Raw genomic sequence first — 23,743 nt, 5'->3', positions numbered from 1 at the left:
ACCGGTCCTATTCAGTAAACCACTTTGCAACTACTGAAAACCTGGAACAGACTGACGTCATTTCAACGTTCTGTTGTAGATGAATGCATTGTCTACGACATTAAAGATACATTTTCCATCCACACGTCTCTTCATCACACGGACTACTATGTCGCAGAAGTTGTCGGTCTGCAAACAAGGACAACTGTTAAGCCAAAGCCGGAGCGCAGACTTATGTACATATAACAGACTATATGACAACACGCACTGAAATAGAACAAGGCTTTCAACAAAATGAATTGCAAAGATCAAATATTGTGGGATGACCTTGAGATTTGCTTTCATAGAAAGCTCCAACATCAACGCCATTCCAGTTTCAAATGGCTTGGAGGAATATACTTGGTTTTATTCTACTTAAAAATGATAAAATGGAAATACATTCTCCGTATTTGAAAATCGACTGGACTGTAAAGACCAATACCATAAAGCACGTAATGCTGTTTAATCTAGAGTATACAACCGATTTGCCCACAACAAAATACTTTTCAAGCGGATAAGAGTACTCTCAGATTTTGATTGTATCAGCTCGACTTGTAAGCATTAACGGCAATTTTCCACACCTACAACGTTTCTTTTGTCGAGGCCAGCCGCGGCGGACTGCCTTCAGGCAAGTTCCTTGCAATAAGCAACAGGCAAACCTATGTGTTTGGAACAATTGACGACGGCAAAGAGGGACTGGTGCAGACAAACAATATTCCTTTAGTTCCAATAATGACCTTCCCTGTTGAAATACGTTGAAATGTCTTTTTCATTGAATCTGTCAAACCATGTATCGAAGTCGTTATTTCAAAGCATATTTTTCTATTTATATTTGAAATGTATATTATTCTCTTGTCAATGGACACGACATGTAGAAAATAGAATAAAATGACATCCAGCTTTGTTTCCCCGAACGGATTAATTAGTTATACAAAACTCGTATTCCTGAGTAAAGGTTGAATCCGTGTGACATAAACATTAGCTTTGTGAAATGAGAAGTAAAGTAAAAGAGGGTTTAACACTGTTTCACTTCTGTGGTGATGGCTAGTTTTGCCATGTGGCCATAATTATGGACAGGGTAGAGTGAGTGAGTATGCTTTCATGCCGCTTTTAGCAATATTCCAGCAATATCACGGCGGGGGACACCAGAAATAGGCTTCACACATGGTTACCATGTCGGGAATCGAACCCGGGTCTTCGGCGTGACAAGCGAACGCTTTAACCACTAGGCTACCCGACCGCCCCTGGACAGGGTAGAAGCAAGTGCCATCTGTTAAGGTGCTATGGTATGAAACAACCTGGGGGATCAACCACGGACCTTACTGTTTTTGGCAGACACTCTATCCACTGCACCAGCGAGTCGGTTCGTGATATGAAATATCTTATTTGTTGATGTGATGTGTTGATGTCATAATATTTGATAACACACATCACATCAACAAAGCAATGTATTACATATCATGAACCACCTAGCTGGTGCAGTGGATTGAGCATCTGCCTGAAGAGAGTCAAGGGTGGTTGATCTTCTGGCCTGTCATATCAAAAGATGTGTAATGACACTGTTGATGTGATGTGCAACAAACTCACAATGTTGCTGTGATGCATAACATAATCCAATTGCTGATGTGTTATGATGTTCAATCACTTTATTTCAGTAATTTTAGGCCTCAGGCATTTTGTGTACAAACATTATGCTACAGGTGAATTTGCCGTCAACCATACATTTTGCCATATGTGCATTGTACAAATATTCTGCTAGATTTGTAATGATGTTAGAGTTTGGATGACATCGAAATGTTAAATTTATGGATGTTAGGATGAAGTTAAAACTTTGTGTTAATGTATACTTCTCTTAACTGTATGTCCACTGGACACACTAAGAGAAAACGGAATTCATTTTCAATGCAGTTTAAGTTACAAAGTTTACATTTTCTTTAATTCCTAGGTATATTGAAGTGACGCCCACGCTCAATTTCCAGGTCATGGCAACTTAAAAGAAAACGAGAAAGCAATTTTGCATTTGCTTTCAAATGTGGTTCGAATAGTTTTCACAATTTACAGAAACTTTAAGCATAAAAGGACATTTTAGAACTTGCAAGTAGATCACTGTGCCAAATTGGTTGGAAATTACCCTTTAAATGTTGCTGAAACATATTGAGAAATACATTTTTGATACCATACATTTGAAATAACCATACCTCAATGGTATATCTCTAAATGCTAACCTACACAGTTATCAATGATACAGCAGACTATTGTTGACCTAATGCGACACTATTAGTTTTTGCAAGTTTTCAATATTGCGGACATGCTCACTCTGGTAGGTCCCAACCTCGGACACTTGTTCCATCACAATATCCCGATTTGTCAGTGCTCTAGTGTCAGTCCTTGGGACTAAATGTTGACATTTGTTGAAGTTTCCTTTGACATCTGCGGGTGGATTTTCTGGATTGTAAGTCCCAGTACCAAATTCTTGTCATAAAAGCTGTCTACAATGTGTGAACTCGTAGATGGTTGGCTGATTGTTGCTCAAGCTGTCAATCACTTGTTTTCTTCTCCAGGTGGATTATATACAGGCTACTCTGTCAAAGCTGGATATTCCTGATTGTTGCATTTTACTCAGCCTCGGTGAGGTGAGGTGAGGTGAGGTGAGGTGAGGTGAGGTGAGGTAGGTTTCACTCCGCTTTCAGCAAAAGTCCAGCAATATCACGGGGGAAACACCAGAAATGTGCTAAATACATTTCACCCATGTGGGGAATCAAACAGGGTCTTTTGTGTTACGAGCAAACCACCACCCTGTTAGCTAGGGACCAAGAGTGGGGAACATGGAGGGACTGGAATTTGCTTTGAAAGTTATTTGTTGGTAAAAATCTGTTTTGCTGAACCCAATTACTGAATGTCCTGAAACAAAATGTGTTGTGGGAAAAAAAGAGAGAGTCAATCGTTGGGGTCCTCCTTTGTCAGATAAAATCTGTTTCGAGATTGTGACCGATCTCCAACAGAAATCCCAGGCCCACCTAGAATATCAAATGGTGTGTCCCTCAAGTACCTTTTGAGCTGTGATTCAGTTACATCAGTGATAATTGAATTTGGATGATTTCTTAACACTTCTCAAATTTGGCATTCTTCACAGGAACTGTTTCAGGGTTGGTTTATCCTGGATGTAAACATTTATCAAAGAACATCTGTCAGGGGGTAAAAAAAAGGGTGTTATTTGCTCACCACTCGGTGGAATAATGATGACATATAGGCAACAATAAATTTCCACTCGCCTAAGGATATATTTATCACTAAGCAAATAGTCTTAGCCAGGATGAATTACTTTCTGAATCCGCTTAATTTTTTTATCATCACTTCATCATTGTGTCACAAGTACTTTCTCTTTGTTTTTCTCCTTGGTACATGTGTGACCATGCTGTATGTGGTATAAATGCTAACTCAATTTCCAAGGTTACCTACAAAATGCTGACCTGTTAAATCACCAGCCATGCCATGGTCATACACATTCAGGATTGGTTCCTTTTCTAGGATGCTGATTGTCAATCAATATGTGCTATAATTATATTTCAAATTTGGTAATGTTAGAGAGGAATATCACTTTTGATGAAATCATGGAAATGTCATGCCATCATTTGTCAGCAGCAAAAAATCTACATTGTAACTAGATTTTGGGAGAAAACATTTGTCACTCCAGATTTTCACTTGTCTTGGAATAAAGGCCAAGTGGCCATATCGAATTGCGTTGTCATCAGGCTTTGTGGCCTCCTACAGTCTTCTACATCCATCAACATCTTGCTCTTGAAGGAATGTTTAGTGATTGAAATTATTGGGGTACTAGGATCCTTGAGATTTGCTGCAGTTGTATATGAATCTTAAGTTCCCCGAAATCTCATGTTCACAAAAATAGGGTTATGGCAAAGACCCCATGACTGTCATGCTTAATTTCAAACACAGTATACATCGGAAGTCATTTACCTCTCCATTGAAGCAATGGGGACGATATCCCTGTTTCATCTTTGTTAAGTGCTCGTGGTATAAAACCAAACGCGGTAAGTAAAAAAACACATACTCCTCATCATACTGCTACAACGAATATATCTGACATGTTTCAATATGCCATTGTAAAACAAATTGAAAATTTATAAAAATACACCTGTTCATTTGAGCTGGGGTTAACTTGTGTGCTGTGTCTAGTGACTTTCACTGACTCATAAAACAACATGCAGCCTTTTGCTTCGTGGTGGTGTATAAAGAATTTATCCTCCAGCTCAGAACTCCACATGCAGCCTGTTTTCTTCGTGGTAGGGTATAAGAGATTTATTCTTCCACTCACGAGGTTCCTTCCTTCCCAGGCGGGATAAAGGGTAATTTATCAAGATCAAGTGAACCAATCAGATCTCAACAATCTGTCAAGGAGGTAAGATGAAATGTGTTGTTTCTCCACCTACCTGCTAGCATTATTCACAGATCGCCGTTGCTTCATGTACCAGAGAGACCGGTGCAGGAATATTGGCTACAACAGAAAATCACTTGGATTAAAATATCTGACAGGTGTGTTTGTAATCACCATAGGTCTCACATCCTTCATTTCTCAACAGAAACACACTATCAATACATCTTTCCTGACAACTGTGGGCTCTTGGGCGAATCACTGCAAAACCCTGTAAATCTGCATGTTTTTGTAGCAATTGAGAAAGGTATATAACATTGTACAAACATGACAAAATACAAACATACACCTTATATTATCTGATGTAGGTTGACTTTTTAAACAGAGCTCTGGATACGTTTTTGGTGATTTGGGTATTTTACCCAGGGGTTTGATTTTGATTGGGTATCCATAACTTTTAGCATTGTTTAGAGGGTATTCCAAATTTTTTACCCACCTGTTACTTGACGTTTGTGTATTTTAACTTAAAACATGTTTTGTAACAATCCCTGTATATCATTAAAACTATATGAATAGTAGTATACCTGTCTGCGTCCCTCTCTGAGAAACCATTTTTGTTTGCAAAACCTAGCATTGTAAGAAAGGCGTTTTTTTTTAAATCACCAATCAGAGACCGTTTAAGATAAAACATGTACATAGACTTTTCAATTGGCATCTATCTGTATGTTTGTCACAGAATCCTTTCTGAACGTTTGTAAGTGAATTTGGTGATTGGCTGATAAACGCAATCATTTTATCTAGTTATAATATATACATTAATTATATTTCAATAGGCTATTTATAGTTTTTGTTGCGTATTTGATATGCTAGGATTTGATTTGTCCGCCTATTTCAGTTTATTTGATGCATATTTTATGCAAATACGTTGCTTATCTCAAGCTCTGTTAAAGATCCAAATCCAGGGGGGTTTGCTAAAAATGTAAAACCAAATTATTTGTATATATTTTCATGTACACCTGTCAACAGACAACAGATCAAGTTTGATGAAGTAAATGATTGAATTAGTTTGGGTTTGGTGCCACTTAGCATTTGAGTAACAGTTTAATACAGCTTTCAAAATCTGCTTCTCTGAGAAAAGTTTGTTTGTTGTTTAACGCCACACTTAGCAATATTCCAGCCATATCACGGCTGTCTGTAAATAATTGAGTCTGGACCAGACAATCCAGTGATTGAGATAAGCATTTATCCACGCAATTAAGATATGACATGCATTAACCAAATTAGCAAGCCTGACCACCCGTTCCGTTAGTTGCATCTTAGAACAAGCATAGTTGCCTTTTACAGCAAGCATGGGTTGCTGAAGACCTATTCTACCCCGGATCTTCAGGGGTCTGAGACAAGTAAAATACAGGAAGGCCAAGTGGCATCTCCTTGTGGACTACCACTTTTACCATTAGGTAGATGGCAACTTTGGATTCGATTACTTTCTGAGGACCAGTGAAAATAAAAATGAATTTCTAACCCTGTATACTAACAAAACAGCATATCCTCATTTCAACTTGACCAATGTTGATAACAGGTTAGAGTGAAATTTTTAAACTTTACAATTATTTGCATTACTTTGGCCATATTGTGACGATTTTGGAAATATCAGCTAATTCAAAGTTCTGCCACTCAAGTGACCATGGACACTAATGACGAGTCAGTGTCATGTACGGTTTAAATTTAAGGTTAAAAAAACAATATCTACAGCATGCTGCCTGTCTTTCAATCCGTGCTACATATCAAATTGCTATACCCGGGTATATAACAAGCAGAACATGGCACCAATGCACAAAGACAACCAATACTGAGTCATAGGTAAAATTTTGTGGAGAACATGCAGGCAATTGACAGCTTCACTATCTCAAATCCATAAATTGACATGTCTTCAATCCTGCAATTTATATTACATGTTGGAGTCACGAGTCGAGATTGGAAATCAATGCCAGTGCATTCTGATACATGTACTTAAATCACAATATTATACACAGATGTGTGTGTGTGTGTGTGTGTGTGTGTGTGTGTGTGTGTGTGTGTGTGTGCTGCAGTACTTAATTTTAACAAATATACGTTTTCTTCTGTGTAGCCTTCAGTTCAACCACACTGGTTTGTTGAATAGGAATTTGTTCCGGAGTGGGGACTGTATGAGGATGAGGACAGGCACTTCAAATTATTTGAAATATTATCATAGAGTGTGAGTCAGGCTGTATTCGGAACATGGCGTGGCGTGGCGTGGCGTGGCGTGGCGTGATATGCGTGGTATGGCATGGCAGCTATCAAATGAAGATAACGACCTGTTTATCTGTAGCAAAAGAGTCAAATTTTTATGCTTATATAAAATAGGGACAATTCTGAGATAGCGAAAAAGGCTATGGTTAGCTATTTCAGCTTCCTGAAAAAAGGGATGTGTATTGGCTTAACAATTGTTTTGCAATATATATCCGATACAGGTATCTGTATTGCGATACTCTGGGAGATAAAGTGCTTGACAGTGATTGCACATGCAGATCCAATATTACAATTTCAACGACAGCATGGTGAGTTGCCGCTGTGAAAGCAAAATCACCACTGCATTTCCTATGTTTTGTCAATCAATTTCAAAGGGACACATCATTTGTGAACGAATTTCTGTGTAGATTTTAGGGCAAACTATACAAAAATTTTTACCCAATATTGCGAGATGTATAGATTGAAAAGAATATTCATTTGCAAAATATACTCCTTCTGGTACCAAGTATTGTACATCCTATGATTTCAACACTTCGATGTGCATTTTGTCAAAAAGATCTTTTTTATAACTACTCAACAAGATTTATATGGATCAGGAGGCCTATCATATTGGACAAACTGTGTTGTATGTATAACTGTCACATGCAACATTGTTGTGTCCCTAACATAACACATTGTCTGTTCTAATGTCCTATAGACATCACATTGTGACTTAGTGTATCATTACAGCTGCAGTACTTGTGAACTACTTCTGCACAACTAATACCCAGTCTTTGGGGAGAATTCTTAGAAGGCAATTGATAGCTTCACAATGTAAAATCCATAAATCGACAGATCTTCAATCTTGCAATTTGTTTCATATGTGTGAATATTGCACAGGGTGGGAAACGCTCGATGTGCTTGAAGCATAACTTATTATGTGACATGTTTTCATATTTTCAGTTTTTCAGTATTACCATAAATATGCCCCAACAAGCTAATTATCAAATGAAACCATAACCATCAATTAATGAACTTAATAATCATGACATTTTTGCTTCTTATAAATACAAGAGTTATCAGAAGGTGACAAATCCCCCCCCCCCCCCCCCTCCCACAACAGCAAAAGGCACCACCTCAGCCAATGATTAATACATGTACAAATTTGGGTAAAAAATCTTTCGAGATCGATTGGAAAGCTACAATAGACATTCCACAACCATCTGAATGTCTTTTAATATCTGGGATGACATTGTGGGTTTTTTTCAAAACAGGGATTGACAAGCATAACATTGTTGGTTAGCTAGCAGTGTTCAGCATCAATCAGTTCTGATTATCAGTCTCATGAAATACACACTCGGGCTATACATTACATTTCCAAGTGTAAAGTACACAGTTTTTACAGAAAGTACAGCTGTGCAGAGGGGGTGGATTTCATACACTGAGGTTTGATTTTGGCCCTTAAGTGAACACACTATTGCTGGCATGGAAATGTGAATGGCTGTAATACTAAGACTGCGGTTTTAAGCCCTGGGCTTAATTACAGATTTTGCCAATTTAAATTGAGTAACATTGTATCCAAATTTAAGCCCAGGGCTTAAAATCGAAAAAGGACAAAACCATGATAGGTAGAATGAAAGTTTAACAATAATCAAAAATGGAATGAGAGAGCAACACTTTAACATAAGGCATCATCTTTTTTATCAACTTGAAAATTATGAGTCAACAAAAACAAACTTTAAAGAAAGTAACCACAAACCAACATGGCAGTTATGAGCGTCTGTCGTATGCATTTAAAATGAGTATCCAGAATATCACCTATGTTGGGGGTCCAATGTGTCTTGTTAATGTGGAAACTTCTAACAGCGCTTAAGGTGCAATATTGGTGCAACTGGTCACATAAAAACATGCTGCATCACTTGTTGAAGAACATTCAGTAAGGGCGATCAATCAGTTTTCCAATTTAATTTAAGCCCATGGGCTTTAAAAGCAGTTTATTTTTCTGTTTGTAAACCAATGGGCTAAATAACGAGGGGGCTTAAAGTAAAAGCGTGCAGTCTCAGACTCTCGGTAAGCGCCCCCCTTCGTCAATTTTCTAAGTGCCCCGTGTGCATATTACAGCTATTACAGCAACTATTGCTGGACAAAATATAGGCAACACAACCAAGATAATAGTGCTCCAGGCAACTAAACTGTGCCTCAGGTATATAAACTGTAACAAAACTGTTTCTCGCATTAATTAAACTGTTTCAGGTAACATTCTTTGGCACAATCCACCTACTTATCATGCTTACTAAGTTGATCTAATCATTTAGCTCACAGGTGAAATTAGAAGTCTATCAGGGCCTCGTGGGGAACTGAGTTAATTAGCGCCCTAGGTGTTGCAGGGAGTTACAGCCATGGGACTGGCTAGCATGGCTCGAACAGAGACAAGCATTGAGAGGTGCGATATATATTTTATTACCAACATGACCAAGGTACTGATTTGAACAGGCTTATAAGTTCAACAATCATATTAATTCTTCTTTCGACATACCAGTAATTTGATCCACACAGTAACTTGCTGTGACATTTGTAAAATGTTTTTTGATGAAAAAACCCTGACTTGTTTGATTTGTTAGAACATAGATATTAATAATAACTCAATAACGTTGCTTCAAAGAATATTCAAAACAAGGCTGAAAGTGACAGAGTGAATGTTGTTTTACACCAAGTCAGCTATATTCCAGTTATATCAGGGCAGCCTGTCAATAATCTGAGTGGGTCAGTCATGCTGTCACCCATTGTAACCACCCAATCCTTATTTCTAGGCCCTACTGACAAGCACAGGGTAGCAGGGACCTGTTCTTCCTTTGAATCCCTTCTCAGTGAGTTAAAATTTAACGTCGCATTAGCATTATTTCAGCCATATAGCGACGAGACCAAGTTGATATATACACAGAATCCCCACTGAACAGAGTGATGACCTCCTAAACCTACCACGCTCAGTCGCGCTCACCTAAATCAAATAGAAAACAAACGTCATAATTGAAGTAGCTCTTGTACAACTGCTTACCAGAGTGAGTATGGTTTTACGCCGCTTTCCAGCAACATCATGGCGGGGGACACCAGAAATGGGCTTCACACATTGTACCCATATCGATAATCGAACCTGGGTCTTTGATGTGACGGGCGAGTGCTTCAACCACTAGGCTACCCGACCGCCCTGCTTACCAGAAATGTGTCCCTGGAATCAACGAGAAGCCTGGGACTGTTGCTGGTCATTCTTGTAGGGCATTTCAGTAATGAGTGATGAGTACTGCAGTTTATTGTATTTGGTTTGTTGTTTAACGCCGCACTCAGCAATATTCCAGCTACGTGTGTCGAGTATGATTCACTTTGAAAACAGTGAAACCAAATTAACCCGGACAGTAGCGCTGAAATCATCAAGATACAAATGTATATGACGGCGATCTGTAAATAATCGAGTCTGGACCTGGTAAGCCAGTGATTAATATCATAAGCATCGATCCAAGGAGTTGTGATCGATGAGATGCATCAACCAAGTCAGTGAGCCCTGACCACCCGATCCCGTTAGTCGCCTCTTACGACAAGCATAATTGCGTTTTACGGCAAGCATGGGTTGCTGAAGACCTATTCTACCCCGAATCTTCACGGGTCTCATTATTATACATGCAGGACACCCGTGAAGATCCGGGTTAGAATAGAACTTGCCGTAAAAGGCGCCTAACAGGATCGGTGGTCAGGCTTGCTGACTAGGTTGATGCATGCCATTGTATCCCAATTGTGTAGATCAATTCTTGTAATGTCACTGGATTGTCTGGTCCGGACTGGATAATTTACAGACCGCCGTCATAGAGCTGGAATATTGCTGAGTGCGGCGTTAAACAACAAATAAACAAACAAACATGCAGGCATTTATGTTGGTCCTGGGCACTCTCAGCAGCACCCATGCTAGTAAAAGTCCAAAAGGACAAGTGATATTTCCTTGTGGACTACTTTTGGATGATGGCAACTCTGTAGTGCATCAGGGACAGTCGGGTAGCCTAGTGGTTAAAGCATTCGCTTGTCACGCCGAAGACCCGGGTTCCATTCCAAACGCTGGTACAATGTGTGAAGCCTCTTCTGGTGTGACCTGCCATGATATTGCTGGAATATTGCTAAAAGCGGCATAAAATCATACTCACTCACTCACTGTAGTGCATCATTTTTGCAGACTAGAGAAAATACAAAACCCTGGTATGATGCTCTCAATGGTAAATGACCATGGCAAATCCACAAGCAGCAGATTTACTGATTATGTACAAGCATCACATTTGTAATGACTAGAAAGTACACAATTTATGTCTACCACACTTCAACATAAAGGAAGGGTAGAATACATTACATAATTCATGTGAAACACAATCAACCCCTCTTTCAATCAAACAAAACCATGCCAGTTGCTTATTGACTTCATGACCTTGCCAGCAAACATTATGCACTGAATCTTTCACTGCCAGTTCTTTTGATAAGTTGGACAAGCTGGCCCATACAAAACAAATTCTGCATTCAACGATATTCCAGCCATGTGATGGCAGCCTGTGATTAACAGATGCCAAACCTAATTGAAGCTTTGGAGTAATCATGGGGGGAAAACAGTGTAATTTCATGGGAAAAAGAGTAACGTGAACAATACCATGATGCTGGTTTTCGTTGCGTTATATCTATACGTAACTGAAATACCAGTGTTCCTGTTTACCGATAATTACCATTTTGTTACCGGTAAAATTAGGCTTGGACCGGTAATTCATGTTACTGCCAGTCCCTGTGGACCGGCAAATATAGCATCTTATAAATCCTTGTTGTTGAACAAAACATTGATGATATTCATAGAAGTATATATTTCAAACAAAGTCAACTTGCACTTGACTTCTTGGTTCCCCTTGTCTGTTTTTAGTGCTATTAAATAACATTTCGCTTTGCTTCAAGGTAAATATATATTTGCAGTGATTTAGTCTTGAAATATTATAAAAAAAAGAGTTGAAAGATTTAAAACCAGGTGTTTTTCTTAGGTTTTTTCATTTGTTGAAAGTAGGGACTGACAAAAATTGGGGGGGGGGGGGGGTCGTGTAATTTTTAGAGTTGCCAGTCGTTGTGGACTGGCAGTTTCAAAAGCCAGCGGGAACACTGAATACACAGTCAAAGCTCAATAAACTTCATCATGTGTCTTAAGTCAAATTAACTGGTGGTTTTTTTTTAGAAAGACAATGTGGTGTTTCAAGTTCCGAAATAAGATTGGAGTACATTTTAGTTCTCTGCACTCTCTAAGATTGACCGATTGATAAAACGATGAGTGTATTTTAACTTAACATTCAGCATGTCCAGAGACCTCACATCACGGAGTAATAGATATTTTAACACTATGTAATTGTAAGCATGGCTCTCATTGGTCAACATAAATCTTGCTGTAGAGTTTTTCATGCTGCCAGCGCATTAACAATCTGCTATTCATGATGTTTCACAATATAAATAATTCATGGAAATAATCTGACAATAATCATAATTTGGGGGAGGACAAGCATTCATAAAAACACTTTAGATTTAAGTGTTTACAGTATATGTAGTGATAAAATAAGTGATGAATAAATAAATAAATCAATAAATCATAGGTTTCTCGCGTTCCCAAGGGACGCAACTCTGTATAGCGAATTGCTGCGCCTTTGACGACTGGGCCAACCGTGCCCCCGAGATTAGATGATGTATCGTGAGTGTATGTAGAATTTACTAGTGAAATATTGTTCAGGCATGTAAGTAGTGAATGACAAAAAGCACAAGTGTCTGTCTTGGCTGGCAAGCACCATTTTTTGTAACGAAAAAATTCAATAAAACGTTAAGAACTCCAAATCCTGGACACTATGGTATATAAATAATAGTTCGGTCTTTGTATGTGCTGCAGTTTGAGTTCACCTAGAGTAACATGTAGTACATAAAATCTTGTATTTCTTCCACTTTTTTTTCTAATGCTGATCTCACCACTACAGCTAACTTGACTTGAAGACCCGTCCTTATGATACCTTAACTATTGGGCAGTTTGGCAAGGACTACAGGACTAGAGCCAATTTCTAAAGCCGACTATATTGATAGCAAAGGTTTGTTGTTTTAAAAACAATTTAAGTTTATTAAATTTCAGGTTGTGGAATAAAAACACTATTGATTTTTTATTATTTTTCTTTCAATTTAATTTTTTTTTTAGTCATCTGATTCATACCATGTTCAAGAAAAAGTCTAATCTGTTCTAATTTTTAAACATGTATCTGCTGGTCCCTAGGACTTGGTTCAAGGCACACACTAATATGCACAGTTTGGCTTCCAGTCAAGCTTTCATTTCACTGAGAAATATGTTGTGAAACAGGTGAAAGCCTTGTTTGACTATGACATAAATGTACTTGCAAGACCAGATGTCGTATACTGATAATCTGCATTCATATTGAAACAACTTCCAATGATTACACTGTGAGATTGGCAATAGTATCTGAACCAGGTCACAGGTGTGTCTGTGATTCTGCATCGCTGCTTATTCAACAAGGACACGTAACAGTTATGTTGGTGTCAGAAGCAAAGGTAGCAGCTGTGGTACCGTATTTGACAGAGTGTGTGTCCCACTACTCATCATGCTCTTAATAATGCACTAGTTAATCATGCAGGAAGTGGTGTTTGCACTGATACCATGGTATGGTATTTGACCTAATAAGCATGATAGTGCTCCAACCATCAGTATCTGAAAAATGCAGTGTTTGAAATATAACTGACCCTGGGTTCAGGGTACGATTTCTTTCTGTTTTATCACCTGCACGAAGTGCAACCAAGTAAATTAATCAGGTTGCACCACCTAAATATTGGCTGCACCAGATTATCATAAATTGAAACACCATAGTTTAAGTTACTTTGAATATTGATTAAATTCCAAGAGAAAATAAACTTGAGAATGTGCTGCAGTATTTATTTTGGGTAAATCTGAATATGGCTTTTCACATTTGATATCCGGTTAACAGCCCTCAAAAAAGAAGTTTCAAAGTGTCTGTCTGTTGCGATTGTAACCGCATGAATGACTGTTCTAGTGGTAAAATGTGGAGAATTAGTTCTGCAAGATCACTTCATTCAGACCACCTGTGTGTTTCACTAATTTCATGAACTTTTATTTCCTGGATTCAAAAAGATTTGCAGCCAGTTCTTAAAGAATTAAGTTTTCCACTTTTATTAAATAAAACTGCTGCCACGCACTTGTGGTGGGAAGTGTTACCTGCGTCGGGTGCATCCTGGCAATAAAAGTTACCTGCACTAGCAATGTTTTACCTGCACTGGTGCAGCTTGGATAGAGTGAAATCGATCCCTGCGGGTTCCTTGAAGTTTGCTTCTGTGTATTCAATGTAGGGACCACCATTAATGTTGACATGTTAACATTAGGGTTAAGGCATGGAGCCTTTGATTTTCATGCATAATTTCAAACACTGCAGCTGCTTTTATAATTTATATCTGTATGGCGACAGGTCAAAGTAGCAGTGCTTCCACTGCTGTGGTACCATCTTCAGTTCAGCCACAGAAGTGCCCCAATCCCAATATCCTTCACTCTTGTATTAATTAATAAAATTAGCAGTGATAAGGCCAAGGAAAAAATATATTTGTGTTTCGGGTAACATGGACCCAAAATATATATGGTTTGGTAGGTAGGTTAAGTTTTTCATATGTGACAAGGTCAATTGCGGCTATTATCAGTCACTCATCACAGTGATAAAGTCAGCATTCAAATTAGTGGTCTACTTGTTCTTCCAAGGCCGTTCAACAGCCTAGTCCTCATTAATCCCTCATCTTGCCTGTCTAAAAATATAACTCAAACTAAATTAACATAATTTACAAAAATAATTGGAAACTTAATATTAATTCTATTTATTGCAATGGCCATTGGTATGTGCATTAGGTCTGGTGTCAATCATTATTAGCTTGTGATCTTTGCTGCGGGACTGTTCTCATAAAACGCTATTGATTGTCTCATCAGTGTGATACTTGAGGTAATACACACACTAGGTAAAGGCAACAGTTCTGGGAGTTGAAGTCATACATTCAGGACTGCTAAATGAATTTTGTTCTCCCACTATTACCAAGTTGATAATATTGTCTGTTGGATGCAGTTTGCATTTACACCGCATTAAGCACCATACCAGCAATATCACAGCAGGGGACATCAGGAAATGGTTTCACACATGTGGGGAATCAAACCCATGCACTTGGTGTCACAAGCGAATGTTTTAATCACTAGGATACCCCTTCGACACCAATATTGCAGGAATATTATCCTGTTTCATTATATAAGTACAAGCTTTACTGATAGCACTGACATTCACATATTTCACCTAATTTGATGTTCTGTTAAAGGTATATAATTCATCCATAATAGCAACATATCTCACATGAGACTGGATGGAATACAAGTAGGTTGACTTTGTTTTCAGAAAGTACTTTACATAGAAATTGTGTTTTTGTCAAATAACTATTGGGCAGTTTGGCAAGGACTATAGGACTAGAGCCAATTTCTAACAATAGTCTGAGTTAGAAAACTTGGGACACGTATAACCATGTTTATCAAATTTAAGTGGGTCCTGTTGTCCTTGAGGTTTGCTCCAAAATTATTTGAATCCATGTCTAGCAGCCACCCAAAATCAAAATTTTAACAAAAAAGAAGAAAAAAGAAATGTGTTGTGCGGGTCAATTCAAACAAAGGAGGTCATTGCCATGTTTCCCTGGGTCCGAATTCAGTTATTCCTAATTTCCTCACTTTTGGGGGTTTACTCATCAATTAGAGTTATCTTTCCTTTACTGTGTGACAGCCTTGTTGTATACACAGTATTCAACACTTGCCTTACTGGAATAAAATACTCACTCTTATTTTAGTGTGCCTGGGAATCTGCGTTTGTGACTGATTACAAGAAAAAAAATCAAAATGGTTTGCTTGGCATATTATTGGAAAATTGGTTGAATATTTTAAAAGGTGTCATGATTCATTGCAGCATTGCAAAATAACACCTGAATACACAGGATATACAGCACACAATATGCATACGATGATCCATTTGGCATCATTTAATAACCAGCATAGGTTGCTGGGACCAATTCTAACCTGGAATTTCCATGGTGTTGAATAAATGAAAATCCAGCTTATATATACATTCTTTGACCCATTACAGGTCTGCCATGCATTTGACACAAACATCAGTATAAGGGTTGATTCTGAGATAAAATTGGTTTACACGGTCGACTAGAATCAGACATTATGAAACCACTCGTATTAGGCAGCCATTGTAGTTTCTTCTAATGTCAATGAATGAACTTATACATAATGAATTACTCAAGCAAAAACAACTCCCAAAAATAAAACAAAATCAATCTGTCAAATTACAAGGCTTTTTAAATATAAGACGTCATCATGAAGATTATTTGGTTAATACAAATGCCCGGGTGTTAATAATACATACAGGGCTTGATCTATGGAACTTCATTTAAGTTGCACCACGTGCATGTTGACATGAAAACCTTGTTGCGCCAGACAAAATAAGGTTGGACTTTTGTCCCATGAATTCGTCAAAGATGAAACAGATGCAAAACTGTATACTTATATAAGTACATCTCAGATCTCTGATGACTATCATGATTTTACATAAATATTGTTGTAAAATGTAATAGGATGTGCACATAATCTTGAAGGCCCCACAGTTCGATGACATCATGCCCAAGAAAGGATGAAAAATGACATATAACCCAGGGACCGTTGATGTTTTGTTTGTTTGTTTGTTTGTTGTTTAATGCTGCACTCAACAATATTCCAGCTATATGAGGGCGGTCTAAAATAATCGAGTCTGGACCAGACAATCCAGTGATTAATGTCATGAGCATCGATCCACGCAATTGGTATAGATGACATGCATCAACCAAGTCAGTGAGCCTGACCAAAAAGCTTCGAGGCATTCACATTGTTCTAATATCGCTGTTGTGTGGAAAAGGGTTACTCGACACAAAATTAATTTTTCTTAAAGTGCACTTGGTGCATGTAGAAATATATATTAAGTTGCACTTTTCGATAAAAGGTTGCACTGGTGCATGTTTTATATAGCTCAATCGAGCCCTGATTACTATCCCCAAAATTTCTTGCTGTTGAGTAAAGTTGGATATGTTAGCAGGCTGTGACAATTTGTGGCATTGCAAATATTGCTGTAAAGCGTTAAGGTATCATAAGGACTAGTAGCAATTTGCCATTTTTAAGGGTTTTGCTATATGTTATCATTATAAGGACTAGTGGACTGAAAATGTTAGTTTCTACCGCTGCTCTAGTCAGAAACTATGTACACTGTTGCTACAGAACTGCAATAGATTGCATCACTCATGTTATAACAGTGGTACTATACTCACAGAGCACTTCTGCCACAGATGGTATGAGGACATTTCCTAGTATCCACTTTCATAGACCATTTAATGTATCATTACCAAATGTGACAAGAAATATCTTTCTTGAAACTAAACCAATCTGAAGCCATGAAACACCAATCTTTAAACAGCATGTCACAGCCAAACATGTCAGATATTCTGTCGGTTTCTTTGATTTGTTTGTTGTTAAACCCACACTCAGCAATATCCCGGCCTGGATCAGAAATAGCCAGTGTTTGTTTGATTGTTTTTTTAGTGCTACACTCAGTAAATAATTAAGTCTGCACAAGACAATCCAGTGATTGACATCATGAGCATTGATCCACGCAATTGGGATTCGATGACATGCATCAACCAAGACAGTGAGCCTGACCACCGGATCCCGTTAGTTGCCTCTTACAAGAAGCACTGTTGCCTTTTTCGGCAAGCATGGGATCTTCATGAATGAGCAAATCCAGTGATTGATATTTATGAGCATCAATCGAGCATCGTCCGATAAATTGTCACGCAATCAACCAAGTCGACGAAACTGAGTGACCACCAATTCCACGAAGTCACCTCTACTTCAAACCTGGATTCGCCACATGGGATTCCTCAAAGATTATTACGACTTCAGGGATTCAGCTATGATTATACTGTGAATTTCAAGGTATATCTTGGCACATCTTTTTTGAGGGCTCTGATAATGTGGTCTTTTGTTTTTGTTAGTTCAAGACCCAAAATGAGTGATGATGGTTGTATGCTGCTCAAAGCCATATCCAGGCAATATTCTGGTAGTTGACACTGATAACCGCCTTCACACATTGTTTCCTAGGTGAGATGGGGTTTAACGTCGCATGCTTGCGCTCCTGTACCAAGACTGATGCCCATTTATAGTGCTAGTCCACTGAGATATCATGCCACAGTTTAACATAATTACCTCACTCAGGTACTGTATACCGACTGTGCCGACCAGTCCTCGTTTCGGCCTCTTAATGACAATCGCAGGGTAACAACAAGTATCATCTTTTAATGTCTTTTGATATAATGCGGTATGATGCTCTACCACGGAGATGGGTCAGTCTTTCCTACGACTAGGACAATCAACTGTGTGATCCAATATGTATCACGAAACCTGGATCACGATAATTGCACGTGCTCTTATCTTTTTCATTGACACGATGGCCAATTTACAGTGTCAAGTATGGTGCAATGGATGAAAACATTCATGTTTACAGTACTTATTTTCACTAGTAATTAGTGTTTGGTGTAACATGTATTTAAGAATACATTTAAGGTAAGAATTGATACTTTTTAAGCGTGCGACTGATCAATACTTGCATCATGAAGTAAACAAAATGTGATCCACAGATGTATTGTCCCACTACTAGTGTTTCCATGTGTGCAATCGAACCATCCCTGACGCAGGTCCCTCTGACTCGTGAATTAGACCAGTTTATCACTGATTTTAACAGTATTTCAGTTACATCACGGGGTGTCAGCTTAATGTGGGAGGAAAGCCCCAAGTGATGCAGGTCTGAGACGTTTACCACTTTGGTGAAACCAACAAACGTTGATATTGTGCCCTTCAAAGATATTTAACTTCTATATTACAATATCATATAATGGTTATACCTGTGTTGTTGAATTAACCAAGGATACCTTGTTTGGAATATCCGTAAGTATTTTTCTCATTATCATAATGTTTAAAATTAAATATTTAGTGATTCCATGATCGTTGTCACTGCTTACATATATTTTACCATATTTTCTAATGCTAATGATTAAACAAAAAGTTTGTGAAGTAAGTTTGGTTGATGTAAAAGTTTGCAACTTTATATTTGGAATATAAAGCCCTTCTAAATCTTAAACATTCAAAAATTTGTTATGATAAAGACCTTGACATTCATACTTGATACTTAATACAAATCTGTGATTATCAAGCTGCAGCGATTGTATTTCAATACATAAGTTGAGGAGAGGTTATAAAACACATTGTTTCAGTTCATGTCACATGAACAATTCTCATAAACACCATGGAAAACACTTCCAGCAGATTGTAGCATACGCTGCACGTACAGAATCTGGACTCTGACACATGAGGCATTATAATCATCAGTGTAGGATTTCGTTCATAGGAGCAAGAAGTACTTTACTTGTCTTTGTTGTTGACCAATATTCGTTCTCCCTTTGAATATAACATGGACCAATATTCGTTCTCCCTTTACATATAACATGGACCAATAATCGTTCTCCCTTTACATACAACATGGACCAAAATTTGTTCTCCCTTTACATATAACATGGACCAATATTCGTTCTCCCTTTACATATAACATGGACCAATAATCGTTCTCCCTTTACATACAACATGGACCAAAATTTGTTCTCCCTTTACATATAACATGGACCAATATTTGTTCTCCCTTTACATATAACATTGACCAATATTTGTGGTCCTTATCATGCTTATAAATATAAATTGTGTACTTTCTCCTTTAGATAGTTACTCATCCCTACATTTGTGGTATGTACCCAGCATAGGTAGTTTATTCCCTTGTATGTTTCTTACCCCATCATTTTCATAAGAGAATCATGTTTCGTTCCCCATTATTAGTATAATTTCATGTGGAGTTAGGACAGAAGGTAGACACTTTATCGTCCTCTTCCACTGCATAACAACATATTTTCACACTAGATCATTAGCTGGGTATCAATATTGTGCAACCTTTACAAATATACATATTTTGTTTCTACTGAATCATCAGGATGTAGAGTTTATGTTATAACAAATGAAGTCAACGGGTAAATTATAACAAACAGTAGTAACAAAGTATTATTGCTGACTGCTAATAAGTCTCCCACTGGAACTGTTTGACGTTCTGGGAGTTCATCGTTAACTAAAGTTGAAAGTCCAACATGAAGATACATTAATACAGCCCCAGAAATATTGGTAATTGTCATTTAAGTTCACTATACCATGTATATATTGTTATAACAAATGTCCCAATTTGGCTGGGGGCAGAAATACATATCTTACGAAATTTTCTTGCCGTTTGCAATGAGATGTTAAACTTTGCAAAAATATTGGTGTTGTTTATATGAAATTTCTGAGATACAGATCATATTGATGAAATATTTACTTTCACACTTCGTCACACGCAGGATTCAGAAACTTGTGTTAACATGACGTAGTAGTAATAGTGTATTTCTGCAATTTTCATGGACATCCTCAGAAGGATAAATTCAAAGGATCATACTTGACACAAAATATTTTTCAGTTCTAGTTCCTAGAAAAACATCAAAAGGACTGTAACATTAGCATGATTAGCGAATACTATTTTCATTACAATACTTGTTCATGTTGTTTCAATCAAAAGAAGGATAATGATGTTCACTCAGACTTGCACATCTAAACTCAAGGTTAAATAATTAATATATTTACTTATTTAAGTTATATTTTGTTCACAATATCTTGTAGACGTCAAGCATGACTCTCTAAATTGTGTTGACTCTAAAATGTCATGATGACTCCCAGTCAGCCTTTAAAGCAACAATCTGTCAAGTATTCTTGCTCGTTGAGGTTTGTACCATCCCAAATTTGCAACATATAGGTAAACGGTAACACTTTCAATGTTTTTAAATTAGTCTAGATATCAATTTACACTATCACTGCCTCGTTTTCGGTTACATTGCAACGTGAGTATATAGGTAAGATCTGATTTACAGTGTCGTGTTTGTTAGGCTAAAACATATGATCACATTAACACGACCTGGCGGCAAATATTAGGTCATATTATATTTCTTTCTTATCCATAACAAGGAACAAGAGGGAGGTCGTTGATTAGGTTTCAACAGATGATCACGTAAGACGAATTTGTTGGGCGTGTCTGATCACGAGTGCTAATCGATAAAGTTAAATTGTACCAGGCACACACTGATCAAGTTTTAATTGCATTGGTTAATCCGAGCATACCTGTGGTGTGTCTCGTTCTCCAAAGCGGAAGGGGTGAAAATATGCGGGTCTGTTTACTCACCAGAACGACATTTCGCGTCCGAAGGAAACGATATATCTGTGTTGGTTCTGAAAGGAAAGAAAATGTACTCTTAGACGAGTTTTAGGATTGAATCGGTGTTATTATCTGTCGTCTGATACAATCATCAAACGTAATCGTTCGGAATTCGATCAATGATTGTCGCTACGCAATGTCGGGGGGAAGTTTACAACACACACACACTGCTATGCTGAGCTTACGTTGGGTTGTTTGAATCGACCCGACGTGGGGCTCGCGCTTCGGCCATGTGCTTGTACTTACTTTCAAATGCCTGAAGAAAGAGCTCGTGGTCTGCTTGAGGTGTTTCGTATAGGGGTTCCTGCGGTGCCTTCTTCTCCCTCTCCCGTTTCTTAGGCCGCATCTCTCCCCAAAATGCCGACCTTCCAGCCGACTCCAATTCCGCGGGAACCACCGTACACAAAGCACATTGGAGCGAGGCAGGCTGGGTAACTCTTTAAACCAGAGGTACACAAGGCGATACTAATCCATAAAACAGTCAGCGCGCGACAGCAACACGCACCTGTCGCAGTGTCGGCACACCGGTTATTGACTGAAACCTGTAGATAGAATATATAATGCTCAAGTCGAACTGGGATAGGAGTATTCAAAATAATTTATAACAACCATTCTGTCGAACAACACGTTTGACTGCACGGATGACTGGCGGTACCACGGTCAATTCAATATCATTCGAAAATGTAGCGTTTGTTATATATACATATATAGATCTACTCATGACAAAATTTACAAACAGGAGTGGATGGAAGACACCTACCGTTGAAGAAGCTAATATAAAAAAATGTGTAGGCTGAAAGAAAGTACGCATGTTTAATAATATAGAAAACAAACGAGACAAAGCGGGATTGGCCATGAAGTTGTTTACATGCAAATGGAGAGACGACATAGCTTTTAACAACAACAGTAAAAGATGTCGAAGTACATGGGTGATGCCTCTCAATCACATTTGAAAATAAATTTGATATGAAACAATCAACCAAATGCAACCTTTTTAATCGATCTCATATAAAGTTTATTTCGGAATTATGATCGAGTTTCAATTATTATAGGAACCTCTTACGGGATATAGTCGATATTAATTTGTTTACGACATACGTTATCCTTTTGTTCTATATTCTTAATTTCAGCTATATGTACTTTAATATGCCGTGGGGATTACGGGTGAGAATTGGCCCCGAGCAACCTATATACTGGTCGCAAGAGACGATTAATGGATCGGGTGGTCATGTGACTTGGTTGGTGACGTGTCATCGTGCCCAAACAGCGTGGATCGTTGCTCGTAACAATTATCACTGGATTATCTGGCCCAGACTCGATTATTGACAGACCGCCGTCATATAGCTGTAACACTGTCGAGTGTATCGTTAAACAACAAACACACACCCTATTATCGTAATCTCCAGTGGGCATTCTGGGTCAGATAAGGTCCCCAATACCCCTTTACACTTGCGAAGAGCTCACAGAAATTATGGTCGTATGGTCACAGTTAATGTGTGGCCCGGTTGTCGAAGGTTGACGGCGTGGGTCGTTGGTGAAGCTGTCATTTTTCATGCAACCACTGGTGTATGTATGTCCCACACTCGATTATCTACAGGTTGTCCTGATATAACTGGAACATTGCAGCGTAAAACGACAACATTCACTCACTATAACACATAAATATTAAAAAGGATATGTGTAAGAGTGATTGAGTTGTGCTTAACGCCGATTTTAACAGTATTACAGTTATATCATGGCGTGTCAGCTTAATGCCGGAGGAAAGCTCGAAGTTATGCAGGTGTCTGACGTTTATCACTTCGGTGAAACCCATGAGCAAGGGCTGACAAACCTAGAAACATAATCGGGTCGAACCGGGATTCGAACCCACATTCATAGGTTTCTAGCGTGCCCAAGGGACTTAACTCTGCACAGCAAATCGCGGCGCCTGAGACGACTGGGCCACCCGTGTGAAAATGTGAAAGAACAATTTGACGCTGTGACGTCAATTCATAATACCTTGGATAATCGAGGATGGACGTTATTATGAACGCTTCGTCAGGAAGTCACAGGGGCGGTCATAAAGCATTTCTGGTGTCCCCAGCCGGGATATTGCTGGAATATTTGCAAAGGCGGCTTAAACCATACTCACTCACCCAGGAAGTCACACGTGGAATGAATAGGTATAGGTCCCAAGCAACCAATTTTTCAGGTTCATCGTTTTCATGAAGCGACAAAATGTATCGGGTGCTCAGACTCGGAGACATGATTGATCGCGCCTTAGCATACACCGATGCCATGGTTCGTTGCTCATAACATCAATCATTGTTTTGTCTGACCCAGAGGCTGTTGACATGCTCCCTTTGCGACTTTTCATTCTGTAGCAAGATCAAACAGTCAATGCTTCAAATTATACTGGATAATGCCTCGAAGCATGTCAATTCTTGATATTTTGGGGATAAATTATTAAGGGATACATTATGTATAAGTAAGTTGACTGTTTATTACGAGTGGTTTCATACTGTCTGATTCTAGTTCACCAATTTTCCCCCAGAATCAACCCCAATACTTATGGTGATATTTGTATATACAAATATATTAA

The 23,743-nt window shown here is 38.3% G+C and overlaps 1 protein-coding gene across 1 annotated transcript in view; it reads right to left on the bottom strand.

Moving 5' to 3' along the window:
• Positions 1–21,575, bottom strand: part of LOC139468255 (polycomb protein SUZ12-like) — a 50,123-nt gene extending 28,548 nt beyond the window's left edge. Inside the window, exons 1-3 of the mRNA XM_071250101.1 lie at positions 21,409–21,575; positions 21,130–21,176; positions 4,467–4,531 (exon numbers count right to left, since the gene is read on the bottom strand). Coding sequence (XP_071106202.1) covers positions 4,467–4,531; positions 21,130–21,176; positions 21,409–21,508 — 212 coding nt within the window. The 5' untranslated portion in view covers positions 21,509–21,575. The remainder of the gene's footprint in view (positions 1–4,466; positions 4,532–21,129; positions 21,177–21,408) is intronic.
• Between the last annotated feature and the right edge of the window lie 2,168 nt (positions 21,576–23,743).

Source organism: Haliotis cracherodii, unplaced genomic scaffold (genome assembly GCF_022045235.1).
Source record: "Haliotis cracherodii isolate W230 unplaced genomic scaffold, xgHalCrac1.p SCAF_2, whole genome shotgun sequence".
Classification (NCBI taxonomy): Eukaryota; Metazoa; Mollusca; class Gastropoda; order Lepetellida; family Haliotidae; genus Haliotis; species Haliotis cracherodii.
The sequence above is the reverse complement of the archived record's forward strand: the minus strand, read 5'-3'. Positions and strand labels throughout refer to the sequence as shown.